Source organism: Physeter macrocephalus, chromosome 14, assembly GCF_002837175.3.
Source record: "Physeter macrocephalus isolate SW-GA chromosome 14, ASM283717v5, whole genome shotgun sequence".
NCBI lineage: Eukaryota > Metazoa > Chordata > Mammalia > Artiodactyla > Physeteridae > Physeter > Physeter macrocephalus.
The window spans coordinates 122596915-122612140 of record NC_041227.1 but is presented as its reverse complement, the minus strand read 5'-3'; the positions used below and the strand labels follow the sequence as shown (position 1 = coordinate 122612140).

Genomic DNA, 15226 nt, shown 5'->3' with positions numbered 1-15226 from the left:
ACGCGCAGGCTCAGCGGCCATGGCTCACGGGCCCAGCCGCTCCGCGGCATGTGGGATCTTCCCATACCGGGGCGCGAACCCGGTTCCCCTGCATCGGCAGGCGGACGCGCAACCACTGCGCCACCAGGGAAGCCCTTCTGAAGGTTTTTTACTAGGAAAAGTTATGAAACCTGGTGTTACATTCTCAAGATCACAGTACTTCTCATCACAAGTTGTTCATATTATTTTGTTAAATGACACCAGTTGCAGTGCTAGAGTTTACTCTGAATTTTTGTTTCTTAGAGTATCAAAATTCATGATTATTATATCATCAGTATGCACCCTCTTTAATGTGAGTGGCACATAGGAAGCCTTGTTTTTGCTTCTCCAGTGAAGTGATAAAGAACAGACTGGTGTGCTGACATGGGCAAGTTAGTCAACCTCTCTGTGCCTCCGAGGAGTAATATGTGGGCAGTCAGAGCATCTATCAACTAGAGGTGTATCGTGAGGATGGCCTGAGCCAGTATCTACAGAGTCCTTAGAGCAGTACCTGGCATGCAGAGAATGCTGCACAAGAGTTTGTTAACTGAATCACAGGCAATTTTGATAGCAGGTTGCGTCAGGACAGCCCCAGCATAAACACTGGAGGTGTCAGGCCTTGTTTGAATCTCATTTTATTCTGGAAAGAGGGTTTTCAAGTGGGGTAGCATCCTGGGGTAGCCCCTAGAGCTTCCTCAGAATGGAGGGTTAGAGCTGGAAGAGGCTTCTGAGAGCAGCCCGTGCTGTGGCTCACCTTGCAGGTGAGGAAACTGAGAATGTGGACAAGATGGTGGGACCCAGGCCACACCACTCATCAATTAGTGGAAAGACCCAGGTGGAAATCTGAGACTTCTCCCCGGTGCCTTCTTTCTTCTTACTCTGCTGGCACACAATGTGGCTGGACCACTGCAGAGTTTTGATGGTGAGGGTACATAATCATTTTTATGGAGTGTAACTGGCTGAGTTAGTTAATAAGTATTTAAATCTATATCTTTACTGACTTTTTTGCCTGCTTGTTCCATTAATTACATAGCAACGTGTTAAAATCTCAAACTCAGCAGGTTATTTTTCCTTTTGGTTCTGTCAATTTTTGCTTTGAACATGAGGCAGTTATGGTATTATATCTGCTCAGGATTTTGTACACTCATTTATGTTAGGTGGGTTTTCTTTTCCCCTTCAGTCTAAAGTCTCCGACTTCTTTCTTGGCTGCACTGCTCGACTTGCTGGATCTTAGTTCCCCAACCAGGGACTGAACCTGGGCCCACAGCAGTGAAAGCACCGAGTCCTAACCACTGGGCTGCCAGGGAATTCTAAAGTCTCCGACTTCTAATTGTAGTTTTCTATACATTTACATTTAATGTAATGATTGACATGGTTGGGTTTAAAGCCACCACCTTGCTATTGTATATTTGTTCCATCTGCCCTTTATTCCTTCACTTTTGCCTTCTACTAAATTATTCATGTACTTTAAAAATTTTGTTTCATCTCCTCTATTGTATTTTTGGCATATATATATGTTAATATATATTTTATATATTATTTTTGCTAACCTTTTTGGATCTGTGGGTTGGTATATTCTCACCAATTTGTAAAATCTGTACACATTCTCTCTTTAAAAATTCCTTCTGGGGTCTTCCCTGGTGGCGCAGTGGTTAAGAATCCACCTGCCAATGCAGGGGACATGGGTTTGAGCCCTGGTCCAGGAATTTCCCACATGCCACGGAGCAACTAAGCCCACGAGCCACAACTACCGAGCCCGCATGCCAAGAGCCCATGCTTTGCAACAAGAGAAGCCACTGCAGGAGGAGCCTGCGCACTGCAACAAAGAGTAGCCCCCACTTGCTGCAACTAGAGAAAGCCTGCGTGCAACAACGAAGACCCAACGCAGCCAAAAATAAATTTAAAAAAAAGAGTTTTCTTCTGTTCCATTTCTTTTTCCTTCCTTTTGAGAGTCCTATTTCATGTACATTAGACCTTTCTGATCTTGTCATGGGTCTCTAATACTCTTCTGTTATCGTTTTTCCTTATTTTCATTTTAAAAATAAGTTTATTTATTTATTTTTGGCTGTGTTGGGTCTTTGTTGCTGTGCGTGGGCTTTCTCCAGTTCTGGCGAGCAGGGGCTACTCTTCATTGTGGTGCGTGTGCTTCTCATTGTGGTGGCTTCTCTTGTGGAGCAAAGGCTCTAGGCACACGGGCTTCAGAAGTTGTGGCACATAGGCTCAGTAGTTGTGGCACACGGGCTTAATTGCTCCGTGGCATGTGGGATCTTCCCAGACCAGGGCTCAAACCTGTGTCCCCTGCATTGGCAGGCAGATTCTTAACCACTGTGCCACCAGGGAAGTCCCTTTCCCTGTGTTTTGATTCAGATGATTTCTAGTGATGTGACTTTGAGTTGAAACTTCCTCTCTTCAGCTGTATTCAGTTTTCTAGGGTGTGGCCTTTCTGGTGTCCCAGCTGGTTGCTTGGGCTGCACCAAGATCTCTTCTCTTTGCTTCAACATCTCCCAGTCCTGCAGGACCTCTGCAATCTCTGTTCAGCTCTCATGTAGGACCTGCAGACAGAAGAGGTTCAAAGAACAGTTAGGTTGCTTTAATAAAACTTCCCCCAGTTCTGTTTACTTATGTGTATACATTTATGAAAAAAATGGGGATAATACCGATTCTGTACCCTGCCTCATTCTAGTAATTCTCATCACTGGATATATGGACTAATTGTCAGGGGAAAAAAAGCCTTAGACATTATTGAGACAAATCTCCAATATAATTCAACTCTTTAGTCTTAATCAAAACTTGAATTTTTTTTTGATGTGGACCATTTTTAAAGTCTTTATTGAATTTATTACAATATTGCTTCTGTTTTATGTTTTGGTTTTTTGGCTGCGAGGCATGTGGGATCTTAGCTCCCTGACCAGAGAACAAACCCACACCCCCTGCATTGGAAGGCGAAGTCTTAACTGCTGGACCGCCAGGGAATTCCCCAGGAGAAGTATTTTTATCATGAGACAAATTCACAGCAAAGTGCAAATTAAAAATATGTATGTATATATGAATCTCTCTTTCTCTCCAGGCATAAAAATAGGGTCATCAATAAATTATGTCCAGGGACTTCCCTGGTGGTCCAGTGGTTAAGAATCTGCCTTCCAATGCAGGGGACATGGGTTTGATCCCTGGTCTGGGAACTAAGATCCCACATACCATGGGGCAACTAAACATGCGTGCCACAACTAGAGAGCAGCCCACAACGTGGCAACTAGAGAGAAGCCCACAACAAAGAGCCCACACACCACAATGAAGACCCAGTGCAGCCAAAAATAAATAAATAAATAAATAATGTTCAAGTATAGACACTTACTGTATTTAGAACTAAAATTGCAGAGGGATTTGAGTGTAGGAAAAGAGGATTTAATACAACTCCTGACTGTTAACCAAGAAATTATATATGTGTTTATAAAACATACGACAGTGTGTTTCAAACTACAGTGACATTCAGGATCCATTCGATACATTTAAGGAATGATGTCATGATTATTTTATTAAAAAAATTTTGGGGGCTTCCCTGCTGGCGCAGTGGTTGAGAGTCCGCCTGCTGATGCAGGGGACAGAGGTTTGAGCCCTGGTCTGGGAAGATCCCACATGCCGCGGAGCAACTAGGCCCGTGAGCCACAACTACTGAGCCTGAACGTCTGGATCCAGGCTTGTACTCCACAGCAAGAGAGACCACGACAGTGAGAGGCCCGCGCACCACGAAGAAGAGTGGCCCCCGCTCACGGCACCTAGAGAAAGCCCTCGCACAGAAACTAAGACCCAACACAGCAATCAATCAATCAGTCAATAAAATAAAATTAATTAAAAAAAATTTTTTTTGGCTGCACCGTGCGACCTACGGGATCTTAGTTCCCCAACCAGGGATCAAACCTGTGCCCCCTGCAGTAGAAGCACGGAGTCTTAACCACTGGACTGCCAGGGAAGTCTCCATGATTTTATTTTAAAAGGCAATATTTCTAATATTTGGGAAATTGTATCTATTGCAACTATTTAAACATGATGGAAATTTTTGCTATTATCTTAAACGTGTAAGCTTACAAATTTTCACAAAACTAGTTTGTTGGGTACTTACGCAAAAAGCTTTGAGGATCATGAGTCCAACTACCCTTTTCTGTAGCCTGAATCATTGTAAGAGACACAAATGGGCCTCCCTGTTTTCAGTTTTGTCCCACACAGCAGAAAGGTTGATCTTTGTAAAAGTTAAATTGGATCATGTTGCTCATTGCTTGATATGCCCAGTGGTTTCCCATCTCAGGTGCTGAGGGCCCCCATGGAGCAGCAGCCTCTGAATTGCTCCCTGGCTGTCTCTCCCCTCATGCAGGCCACCCCCCCGGCCCCTGACACACAGAGCATATAGTACTCCTGCCTCTGGGCCATTGCCCTTGCTCTTTGCCCAGAGGTCACTGTGGCCCTGGCTCATGTCCTTCAGGCCTCAGGTCAGAGGTATCCTCCTCCTCTGGCCCTCCTGCCCGCCTCTCAGACCTCTCACTCTGCTCTACGTGCTGCTCCTTGGCTGTGCCTATATGTGTTCACATGTGCACTGTGGGTCCTCCGTAAGCACCACCAGGGAGGTGCCCCACCAGGTGCCCCGTGGTCTCCCTCTCTTCCTGTGTCCAGCATGGACACACCCCCCGATGAGAGAACAAAGGTTTGTAAGCCCTTTGGGTGGGGTGTGTCTCCTCCACATCTCCGCCTTCAGCTGCTCAATGTAAAGAGCAGCGATGCTGCTGAACCCCGAGAGCATCTCCTGGTGCTCTTCCTCTGTCTCAATGGATCTTGCGTGCTGCTTCCTTTTGGCCCCTTCTTTCACACGTGCTGATGGGACGTGGCTGCCAGGTCTGCTCATTGCTCTCTGTCCAACCCTGGCCTGTGACTGGTATACAACGGGTGCTTACTGAGCACTTGGAATGGATGGAAGGGCCGGTACAAGCCCCCTCTGCTCTGGATCCTTTTCTGACTCTCCATGTCGGTGACCTGTTTCCTTCTCAGAACCGTGTGGTTGTTACCATTTCCACTTGCCTGGCATTGCCCATCTTTTCATCAAGGGGCCTTGTGTCTACATAGGAGGGATATTGTTGAGACACATCAGTTCAATGGGACAAACTCACCCTCTTTATACCTGTGGGCCTGGGTTCCCTGCATGCGGTGGACACTCTGTGTTGACGAAAAAATGTGAAAAGCAAGTGAACGTTTCTAGTGAGCGGCCTTACATAATAAGTTCAACAGCACACAGCACATACTCCGAACACGGTCAGTTACTTTATCACAAGGAAGCTTCCGAATGCCAGGCAGAGTGGTGGTTGTCCCCCACCAGAGCACCGGGACCTCGCGACAACACACTGGTCACTTTGACAACTGGTTTGAAAACATCAGTTATACTTGATGGGATGCTCTTTCTTTTGATCGACTGTGTTTTGTTTGAAAATGAAAGGTTCCCCACTTATTATGGGTTGGCCAAAAAGTTCGTTCGGGTTTTCCGACTCTGGCCAAACCTAATACTTACATTCTTGTCTCAACACCACCTAAAACCTCTCCCACATATAAGTATTTAACGAAACTACTTTTCCTCTGTCTAGGAGATTCTGCCACGCTTATGGTTCAAAGCAGTGTTAACCCTTGGGGGTTTGTACTATAACTGCAAACACATCTACGGCTAATGAGACAGGCAGATGTCGCATTCAGAGGGGCACGTTAATTTCCATTTCTTTAGAATGGGTTTTTACACAGAGAACGCCAAGTGCCGGGCTCTGCCACCGGAGCCCGACCTGCCTGCAGCCCTCGAAGCTTCCCGCTCACTCCAGGCCCACGGCGTCGGGACGCTGGCCCGCGTTCCTGCGCTCCTCCCCTCGCCCCCTCCCCACGCTCCCCTGGACCCTCCCAGCGGGCCCTCCCCACTCTCCTCCCGGAGGACCCTCCCCCTGCCCCCGTGGACCCTCCTCACGGACTCTCCCCACTCTTCTCTCCCTCCTCGCCAGCCCGCAGACGCTCACGGTGGGAGGTCTCACAGACACTGCAAAACGCGTGGATTTCGGCTGCTAACACGAGGCAGGCTCCGGCCACGCTTGAGGATGCGCGCGTGACGGCAGCGGCAAAACACGGGGCCGGATGCTGAGTGTGCGGGCCCGCGCCACCTGCCCCCGCCGACCTTGACCCCGGCCCCCGCCCCGCCTCGTCCCGTCCTGGTTCCCCGCTCGGCTCGGCGCCGTGCGTCGGTTCGGCTGCTCCACGGCCGCCCTGCTCTGTATCGGGTTTTCCAGGCCGCCAGAAGCCGCGCCTGCGTCGGGCACCGCGGCCGACGTGCGGGCGCACGGCCGGCGTGCCTCGCCATTGGGCAGCCTCTGGTAGCCCCACTGCCGTGCCCCGCCGCTATAGGCGGGTGCCGCCGTCAGTCACAGGCCCGGCGCCGGCCCGTGGCGCGCCGCTCGTGTCCCGCCCCTCGCCGCCGCTCGTCGCTCGCCGGCCGGCGGCCTCGCTCGGCCCTCAGCTCCGTGGCGGCGGCGGAAGGCGGCCCGGGCCCTCGCAGGCCCATGGCGGCGGCCGCGGCGCTCCCGGGCGCGGGCGGGCCCCCCGCGGGCGGCGGCGCCGGGGGCGGCGGATCCCCGCCGGGCGGCTGGGCAGTGGCGCGCCTCGAGGGCCGCGAGTTCGAGTACCTGATGAAGAAGCGCTCGGTGACCATCGGGCGCAACTCGTCGCAGGGCTCGGTGGACGTGAGCATGGGCCACTCGAGCTTCATATCGCGGCGCCACCTCGAGATCTTCACGCCCCCGGGCGGCGGCGGCCATGGCGGGGCGGCCCCGGAGCCGTCGGCGCAGCCCGGGCCCGACGCGGGCGGCGACTTCTACCTGCGCTGCCTCGGCAAGAATGGCGTGTTCGTGGACGGCGTGTTCCAAAGGCGCGGGGCGCCGCCACTGCAGCTGCCGCGCGTGTGAGTGGGGCCCGGGCCGGGGGGGCGGGCGGGGGTGCGGCCTGGCCGGCGGGACCCGAACCCCGACCACGGCCTCTACCCCGACTCGGACCATCGACTCGCGATCCACGACCCCCTACCCCCACCTACGACCAAGAGGACCCAGATTTGGGTCCTGACCACCCCCCGGGATCTGCTGCCCCCACCTACAGGACCCAGCCCCCGGCCAGCGATCCCCGCCTGGACCTAGCCACGAGTAGGACACAGGACCCAGACTCGGAGCCCCATTCCGACTCCAAGCCCTTGTCCATCTTCCCAACCAGGACCTAGATCCCGACATCTGGGCTCGTTCTTCCTACGACCAGAACCAGACCCAGACCCCATCATGCCGGCCGGATCCTAGTCCATGACCCCAGTGTCCCGACCTCATCCACCGTACCCATGACCAGAACACAGACTACAGTCCCTTCTCGGCACCCCCCATCCTCACCTATCCAAAGCTGGAGGCTCAGGCAGCTGTCCACGTGGGCTGAGGTTTTCTGGGGTACTCTGTGCGTTCTGGGAGTTCGCATATATTTTTCGTAACTAGCATGTAGGTAGTATGGAATAGAAATGTAAAATTCTGGTTGGTGGAACTGCCGAAAACAAAAATCTGTGTCTTCTTAACTGATGTTGGGTTATCTGTTACTTTCTTTTTGTTTTACACGTTTTCAGTAGTGTATTATTTAAAGCGTGTGTTTTTATAAGCTGCAAGGACTTCTTTTTCTCTTTGTGTTTTTTGTAGCCTAAAAATTGAAAGCTCTTGAAGCATGATGGATTTTTAAATCTGTGTTCAGAACCTTAAAATTTTGGAAAACTAGGTACTTTCAACGTAACTTTTTAAAAAAGTCAATTATTTAGAAATTTTTAGAAGGTGTTATAAAGTATAATTGAGCTTCTTGAGGAACTGTCAATTCTGCTACAAAGCAGTTCAGCTTGGTTCTATGGTTTTGTGAAGTTATCATTTAGTCTGCTTGAAAAACAAATTTGCTCTCTAGGAAAAGCTAATTATTCCTCAGGGGCTTTCTAGATTATTCCGAGTAGAACCTTTCTCCACAAACTGGAATTTTTGACTGCTTTCAGTTGTTGGAGATGGTGATAAGAGCTCTTGCTTTTTTTTATTTCTTCACTTTTGTATGTGGGTGCTGTGTTACTGCTTAGCCTGGAAAGCTGCACCAGCTAGTTCCTTAAATCTTGATGGGAGCATTTCAAAGAATGTTATTTTTCAAACCAGAACGCTGTTTGTGTGTATTTGTACTACAGATTGCATAAAATCGATAGTAGGGACCTGATGGCAGCTTTTTAATTTGATGGTTTGTTGATTACAAATAACTTGGCATCACAGCAAAGGGCGTTATATTTTTACTCTGGGAACTTTGAGGTTTTTAAAGAAAATTGTGTTATTACCATTCAGCCAAAACCATTTGCGTTGACATACCAAACATGGAAATAAATTGATTTTTCTGTGAGGGAGCAGAATTCAGACTTTTGAGGAGTGGAGTGAGGCTTTCAGAGGAGATGAGTAAGAAAGGGCGATGGGGGGACTTCCCTGGTAGTCCAGGGGTTAAGACTCCACGCTTCCAATGCAGGGGGTGCGGGTTTGATCCCGGGGAGCTAAGATCCCACGTGCCACATGGCAGGACCCCCAAAAAGAAAACCAAAAACAAAACAAAAATAAAAAATAAAAATAAAATATCTTTTTTAAAAAAAGGTGATGGGTAGATGCGGGCTCTCTGGCCTTCATCTCCAGCTAGTGCACAGTGAAGAGTCCCTGGGCCACCAAGGCTACCACCAGCCCTGGACTTCTGGGCCTGGGAACCTCTGCCCATACTGACAGAGGGGAGTGGTTTTTTTCATGGAAGGGGCATTTTTACAGTGTGAGATGAGTGGATAACTGTTAGGATTTTGCAGCACCTCCCTTTTTGTACGGCATTGTTTCCAAGTTGTTGGTGTAGGGTGATCATAGATACAGGTTATAGGAAAAAAACTGTATAAAGACGATTGGTGCTAGCTAAATGCAGAGAAATTGTTTTAAAAATCTTTTTCTTGAAATTAAACTCAGTTTTATGTTCCAAGTTCTTTTTAACATTAAAAAAATTAAATTGTGAAAGTTTAAAAGCAAATGTAACTTAGAGTGATTACACAGAGGTTGAATTTTTTTTTTTTTTTTGGCCACGCCCAAGGCACGTGGGATCTTAGTTCCCTGACCAGGGGTTGAACTCACGCCCCCTGCAGTGGAAGTGCGGAGTCGTAACCACTGGACCACCAGGGAAGTCCTCAGAGGTTAATAAGTATTCTTACTGTTTGTTTCATACTTGCTTACTGAATTGAAAAATCACTGAGGAGTTTTAAAAATATGACAGCCTATGGTTGGTCTTTTATTTGAATAACAATGACTTTATTCCAACTTTAAAATGAACTTAAATTTTGTAAGTTAGTGTTAAAAGTTTATGTACAGAGAATTTGGAAGAGTATATAAACACTTTAGGCTTAAAGTATGGTTCACTATTTTATTAAAATACTGAAGTATTAATTTGGGAGGAATAGAGGAAAATGAGGAGTGTGATCCTGTATGTTGGTGTCGTGAGTATTTTAAATGGTTTGGGTAAGATCTGAGTACAAGCACCTTCTCCATGGTGGTTGGTAAGTTCCATGCCTAGTGAAGACCAGCGCGTGAGTGTGTATGTTGGGGGTGGGGTGGGGGTTTGAGCTGAATATGTACAAGAGTGCCATAGTGTGTGGTTTTCCAGAAAACAAGTGATTTCCAAAAATCCTTGGTTTTTGGCCAAGTATGCAGGGCTGTGTGTACGGAGATGCAGTTTTTTCCTCCCCAGGAGCGTCTGACTTGTTGGAGGTTCAGGTGTTATTGGGACTGGCGGGGGAACGTGGTCTGTGGAGTGGTCTAGGTGGGGGAGCCCTGGGCCACCTGGGCCGGGCTCCTGAAGTGGGCAGGTAGAGTGACCTTGCAGGTGTGGCTGGGCCAGCATCCTGGCACTGGAGAGATAGAATTCAGGCTGGAAGGGACTTTGGGGACAGGTTTGTGGAGCATGATGTTTGCCTGGGCCTGGTGGGGGAGCATTTTCACAGTGGTCAGCGAGAGAATGAAGAATGTTCTCTTTGAGGACAGGGTTCTTGTTTGTGTAAGGACCTGATCTGGCACCTGAGTGAGCAGTAAAGTGTTTTAGGAAGATCTGTTGGGCAGGAATGTCTGGTTTTGCTGCTGTTGCTCTTCTTGTGGCCATGGTAGCAAACTAAGCATAATTTATAAATAAAAATAAACAACTCTTTAACAGTTGTTTATACTTTGAGATGTCAAGTGAATTTGATGTATTTTTCGATCAGTAAGATCCTAAATATCTAATAGCTGAGCATAAATAGAACAAGTTGAATTTACTATTGCCCAAAGATATTTAACATGCAGAACTGCAGTTGTGTTTATTTAGAAAGTGACCCTGTTTCTATGCTGAATTAACTGCCTATTGGTTGGTGATACAGCAAACCTCCTCTTTCTTATGTGGCATGTTTTAACTTGCAGATGAAGTTTGGTAATGTCACACTTGAAGACTTTCTCACTAAATCACAGGTAGCATCCTCTAAGGTGAGGACAGGAGAAAGCCGAGCAGGCAGTGGCTTCTGGAGCTTCGCAGGTGAAGACTCCAAGAAGAGAACTGAAGGATCTCACAGTGACTCGGTCCTGCTTAGATAATAGGGATTGGGCAGAACCAAGTTTCCCAGAGAATACCAGTACCAGGAAGAAGGAAATAAGGGGAGTGCCAAGAGAGGAGAGCCTCGGGAAAAGGGCTGACCTGCATTGTCACCCTCCATGGGAAGCCATGGGCTTGGTCATTAGGATGTTTTGGAGGATGAGGAAGGAGATGGGGTGTGGGACTCCCAGGTGCAGAGAGAGAGGAGGGAGTGGGGGTGTAAGAAGTGTTTGTGGGGAGGGGGTGGATATTCTAAGGAGGGCAGAGGTGATATTAGGGTTAGAAGGAGTAGAAACCATGTGGATCACCAGGGTGAAGTGGGTGGGGAAACCACTGAGAGATGTAGCTTAGGCCCAAAGAATGGACACAGATGAGGTGTGGAGGATAGAGTTCCCAGTAGATGATAAAATGAGGGTGTCTTCTTTTTTTAAAATTTTTATTGGGGTATAATTGATTTACAATGTTTTGTTAGTTTCAGCAAAGTGAACCTGTTATACAATTACATATATCCACTCTTTCTTAGATTCTTTTCCTAATGTAGGCCGTTACAGAGTATTGAGTAAGAGTTTCCTGTGCTATACAGTAGGTCCTTATTAGTTATCTATTTTATATATAGTAGTGTGTATGTGTCGATCTCAGTCTTCCAATTTATCCCTTCCCTACTCTTACACCCTCTCCCCCACCATAACCATAAGTTTATTTTCTACATCTGTAACTCTGTTTAGGTTTTGTAGATAAGTTCATTTGTAGCCTTTTTTTAGATTCCACATATAAGCAATATCATATGATATTTGTCTTTCTCTGTCTGACTTACTTCGCTCAGTATGAGACTCTCTAGGTACATCCATGTTGCTGCAAATGGCATTATTTTTTGGGGACAGGTTTGTGGAGCATGATGTTTGCCTGGGCCTGGTGGGGGAGCATTTTCACAGTGGTCAGCGAGAGAATGAAGAATGTTCTCTTTGAGGACAGGGTTCTTGTTTGTGTAAGGACCTGATCTGGCACCTGAGTGAGCAGTAAAGTGTTTTAGGAAGATCTGTTGGGCAGGAATGTCTGGTTTTGCTGCTGTTGCTCTTCTTGTGGCCATGGTAGCAAACTAAGCATAATTTATAAATAAAAATAAACAACTCTTTAACAGTTGTTTATACTTTGAGATGTCAAGTGAATTTGATGTATTTTTCGATCAGTAAGATCCTAAATATCTAATAGCTGAGCATAAATAGAACAAGTTGAATTTACTATTGCCCAAAGATATTTAACATGCAGAACTGCAGTTGTGTTTATTTAGAAAGTGACCCTGTTTCTATGCTGAATTAACTGCCTATTGGTTGGTGATACAGCAAACCTCCTCTTTCTTATGTGGCATGTTTTAACTTGCAGATGAAGTTTGGTAATGTCACACTTGAAGACTTTCTCACTAAATCACAGGTAGCATCCTCTAAGGTGAGGACAGGAGAAAGCCGAGCAGGCAGTGGCTTCTGGAGCTTCGCAGGTGAAGACTCCAAGAAGAGAACTGAAGGATCTCACAGTGACTCGGTCCTGCTTAGATAATAGGGATTGGGCAGAACCAAGTTTCCCAGAGAATACCAGTACCAGGAAGAAGGAAATAAGGGGAGTGCCAAGAGAGGAGAGCCTCGGGAAAAGGGCTGACCTGCATTGTCACCCTCCATGGGAAGCCATGGGCTTGGTCATTAGGATGTTTTGGAGGATGAGGAAGGAGATGGGGTGTGGGACTCCCAGGTGCAGAGAGAGAGGAGGGAGTGGGGGTGTAAGAAGTGTTTGTGGGGAGGGGGTGGATATTCTAAGGAGGGCAGAGGTGATATTAGGGTTAGAAGGAGTAGAAACCATGTGGATCACCAGGGTGAAGTGGGTGGGGAAACCACTGAGAGATGTAGCTTAGGCCCAAAGAATGGACACAGATGAGGTGTGGAGGATAGAGTTCCCAGTAGATGATAAAATGAGGGTGTCTTCTTTTTTTAAAATTTTTATTGGGGTATAATTGATTTACAATGTTTTGTTAGTTTCAGCAAAGTGAACCTGTTATACAATTACATATATCCACTCTTTCTTAGATTCTTTTCCTAATGTAGGCCGTTACAGAGTATTGAGTAAGAGTTTCCTGTGCTATACAGTAGGTCCTTATTAGTTATCTATTTTATATATAGTAGTGTGTATGTGTCGATCTCAGTCTTCCAATTTATCCCTTCCCTACTCTTACACCCTCTCCCCCACCATAACCATAAGTTTATTTTCTACATCTGTAACTCTGTTTAGGTTTTGTAGATAAGTTCATTTGTAGCCTTTTTTTAGATTCCACATATAAGCAATATCATATGATATTTGTCTTTCTCTGTCTGACTTACTTCGCTCAGTATGAGACTCTCTAGGTACATCCATGTTGCTGCAAATGGCATTATTTTGTTCTTTTATGGCTGAGTAATATTCCATTGTACCACATCTTTATCCATTCCTCTGTTGATGGACATTTAGGTTGCATCCATGTCCTGGCTATTGTGAATAGTGCTGCAGTGAACACTGGGGTGCATGTATCTTTTCGAATTATGGTTTTCTCTGGATATATGCCCAGGAGTGGGATTGCTGGCTCATATGGTAGCTCTATTTTCAGTTTTTTAAGGAACCTCCATACTGTTCTCCATAGTGGCTGTACCGGTTTACATTCCCACCAAAATGAGGGTGTCTTCTTCTTTTATTTATTTATTTAAGGCTGCGTTGGGTCTTTGTTGCTGTGTGCGGACTTTCTCTAGTTTTGTAGAGCGGGAGCTACTCTTCGTTGTGGTGTGCGGACTTCTCATTGTGGTGGCTTCTCTTGTGGAGTACGGGCTCTAGGCGCATGGGCTTCAGTAGTTGTGGCACATGGGCTCAGTAGTTGTGGTGCATGGGCTTAGTTGCTCCATGGCATGTGGGATCTTCCCGGACCAGGGCTCGAACCTGTGTCCCCTACGTTGGCAGGCGGATTCTTAACCACTGCGCCACCAGGGAAGTTCCAAGGGTGTCTTCTTAGGTCTTCTTAGAAGACCTAAGCAGAGCCACTAGTGAGGTCTGGCATGTATTTTTGTTTCAGGGCTGCAGGGTTGGCTGAAACACCTTCATTTTATGACCTGAGACTCTGACCAGCTTGTAGGCAGAGCTAAGATCTGGGGTCTAGGATGGCTGGAGTCCAGGACCCAGAAGTGGGCGACATGTAATGGCAGATCCATAGCAGAGGAGCAGAGGTGCTTTACACTTCGGAAAGTGCTCAGTTTACAAATTAATTGCTTTTAATGACCACTATGTATTTCTTTTAAAAGCTACAATATATATTCATTTGGCAAATTGAGATACATTTTTATTATCGCTGATTTGTAGACATTGGGAACACAGTACAGCTATTTTAGCATAATTGTTACTTTATTAAGTTAAAAATAACCCAGTAACCAGCTTACTTGTACTTTACCTCGTGTTTAGTAGTTCTTCTAGTGGTAAAGCTCAGTCTATTCATTTTAACGTTTACTTAAGGAATAGTTTAAGATGGTTAGATTTAACATAATTTTAATTTCTAACAGAGTTTGAGAACAAGCCTATATGGTGGGACCTGTCACCTGTAGTGGTTATTTGTGTGCCAGCTAACTGTATCAGGAGAAGGCAAGGATGGGCTCTGGGGCTGGACAGACCGGAGTCAAATTCCAGCCCAGCTGCTTAACCTGTCTGAGTTTTAGTTCCCTCACTTTTAACAGGGATAATAACTGACATTGTGTGGCACGGTTAGCACCATGCCTGTGCCCTTGCCCTTGCTAGACATCAGGGGCTGCTTGTGTTTTATCTATCACAGTGTCCTGGTGTGGAGGGGGCTATGGAGATCTAACGTGACAGAAAATATGACATGGGGGTGAAAATGTCCTCAAGGGGCCAGCGCTCTCCAGCTTGCTGATAGCTCCACACACATGCACACGTGTGTGCAGTAAATTGATCAAGAGCCTCTGGGAGTAGTGAGTGAAGTTTGAAATTTCTTCAGCCAGGAGAAGTTGTCTTTTCCCTGCCAGGACCTGAGGATAAAGCCAGGCCATGGGACGTGGATGGTGTCGTCCAGCACGCCAGGCCACGAGAGGTCTGTCTGGGGGTGCCTTCTCTCCCAGAGCCTCCGTTCTGGTTCTCTTCCACTCCAGTATGTCGGCTTCACCACAAACCTTCCCCATTTCAGGGGGAAAGGAAAAGTGCCTCTCTGCCTTGGGGGTAAAGTCAGGAAAAGGAACTGGCTAAAAGTCATGTCCTGTTTGCCGTCTGATTTGAAGGATTCTTGTTCATTAACGCCATTGGCCAAACTCATTTTGTAAATGAAGGATGGCTTCTGTGTCCAGTCAAAGAACTTTGCAATTTACAGTATACTGTTTCTCTCTCTCTCTCTTTTTTTTTTTTTTTTTTTTTTTGCGGTACGCGGGCCTCTCACTGCTGTGGCCTCTCCCGTTGCAGAGCACGGGCTCCGGACGCGCAGGCTCGGCGGGCCTGGCTCAGGCGGCCA

At 47.1% G+C, this 15226-nt stretch overlaps 1 protein-coding gene and 1 long non-coding RNA gene across 3 annotated transcripts in view; one reads left to right on the top strand and one right to left on the bottom strand.

The window, feature by feature from the left end:
• Positions 1-2487: 2487 nt before the first annotated feature.
• Positions 2488-6237, bottom strand: LOC114487762 (uncharacterized). Its single transcript, XR_003683141.2, has 3 exons — positions 6054-6237; positions 5172-5217; positions 2488-2570 (listed from the first exon to the last, which is right to left on the bottom strand). It is a non-coding gene; the product is annotated as an uncharacterized lncRNA (long non-coding RNA).
• A 353-nt stretch (positions 6238-6590) lies between these two features.
• Positions 6591-15226, top strand: part of FOXK2 (forkhead box K2) — a 71589-nt gene continuing 62953 nt past the window's right edge. The window contains exon 1 of one of the 2 annotated variants that reach the window (XM_024130060.3): positions 6591-6988. In XM_024130060.3, coding sequence (XP_023985828.1) covers positions 6591-6988 — 398 coding nt within the window. The remainder of the gene's footprint in view (positions 6989-15226) is intronic. The other variant, XM_028499251.2, reaches the window with a different exon arrangement.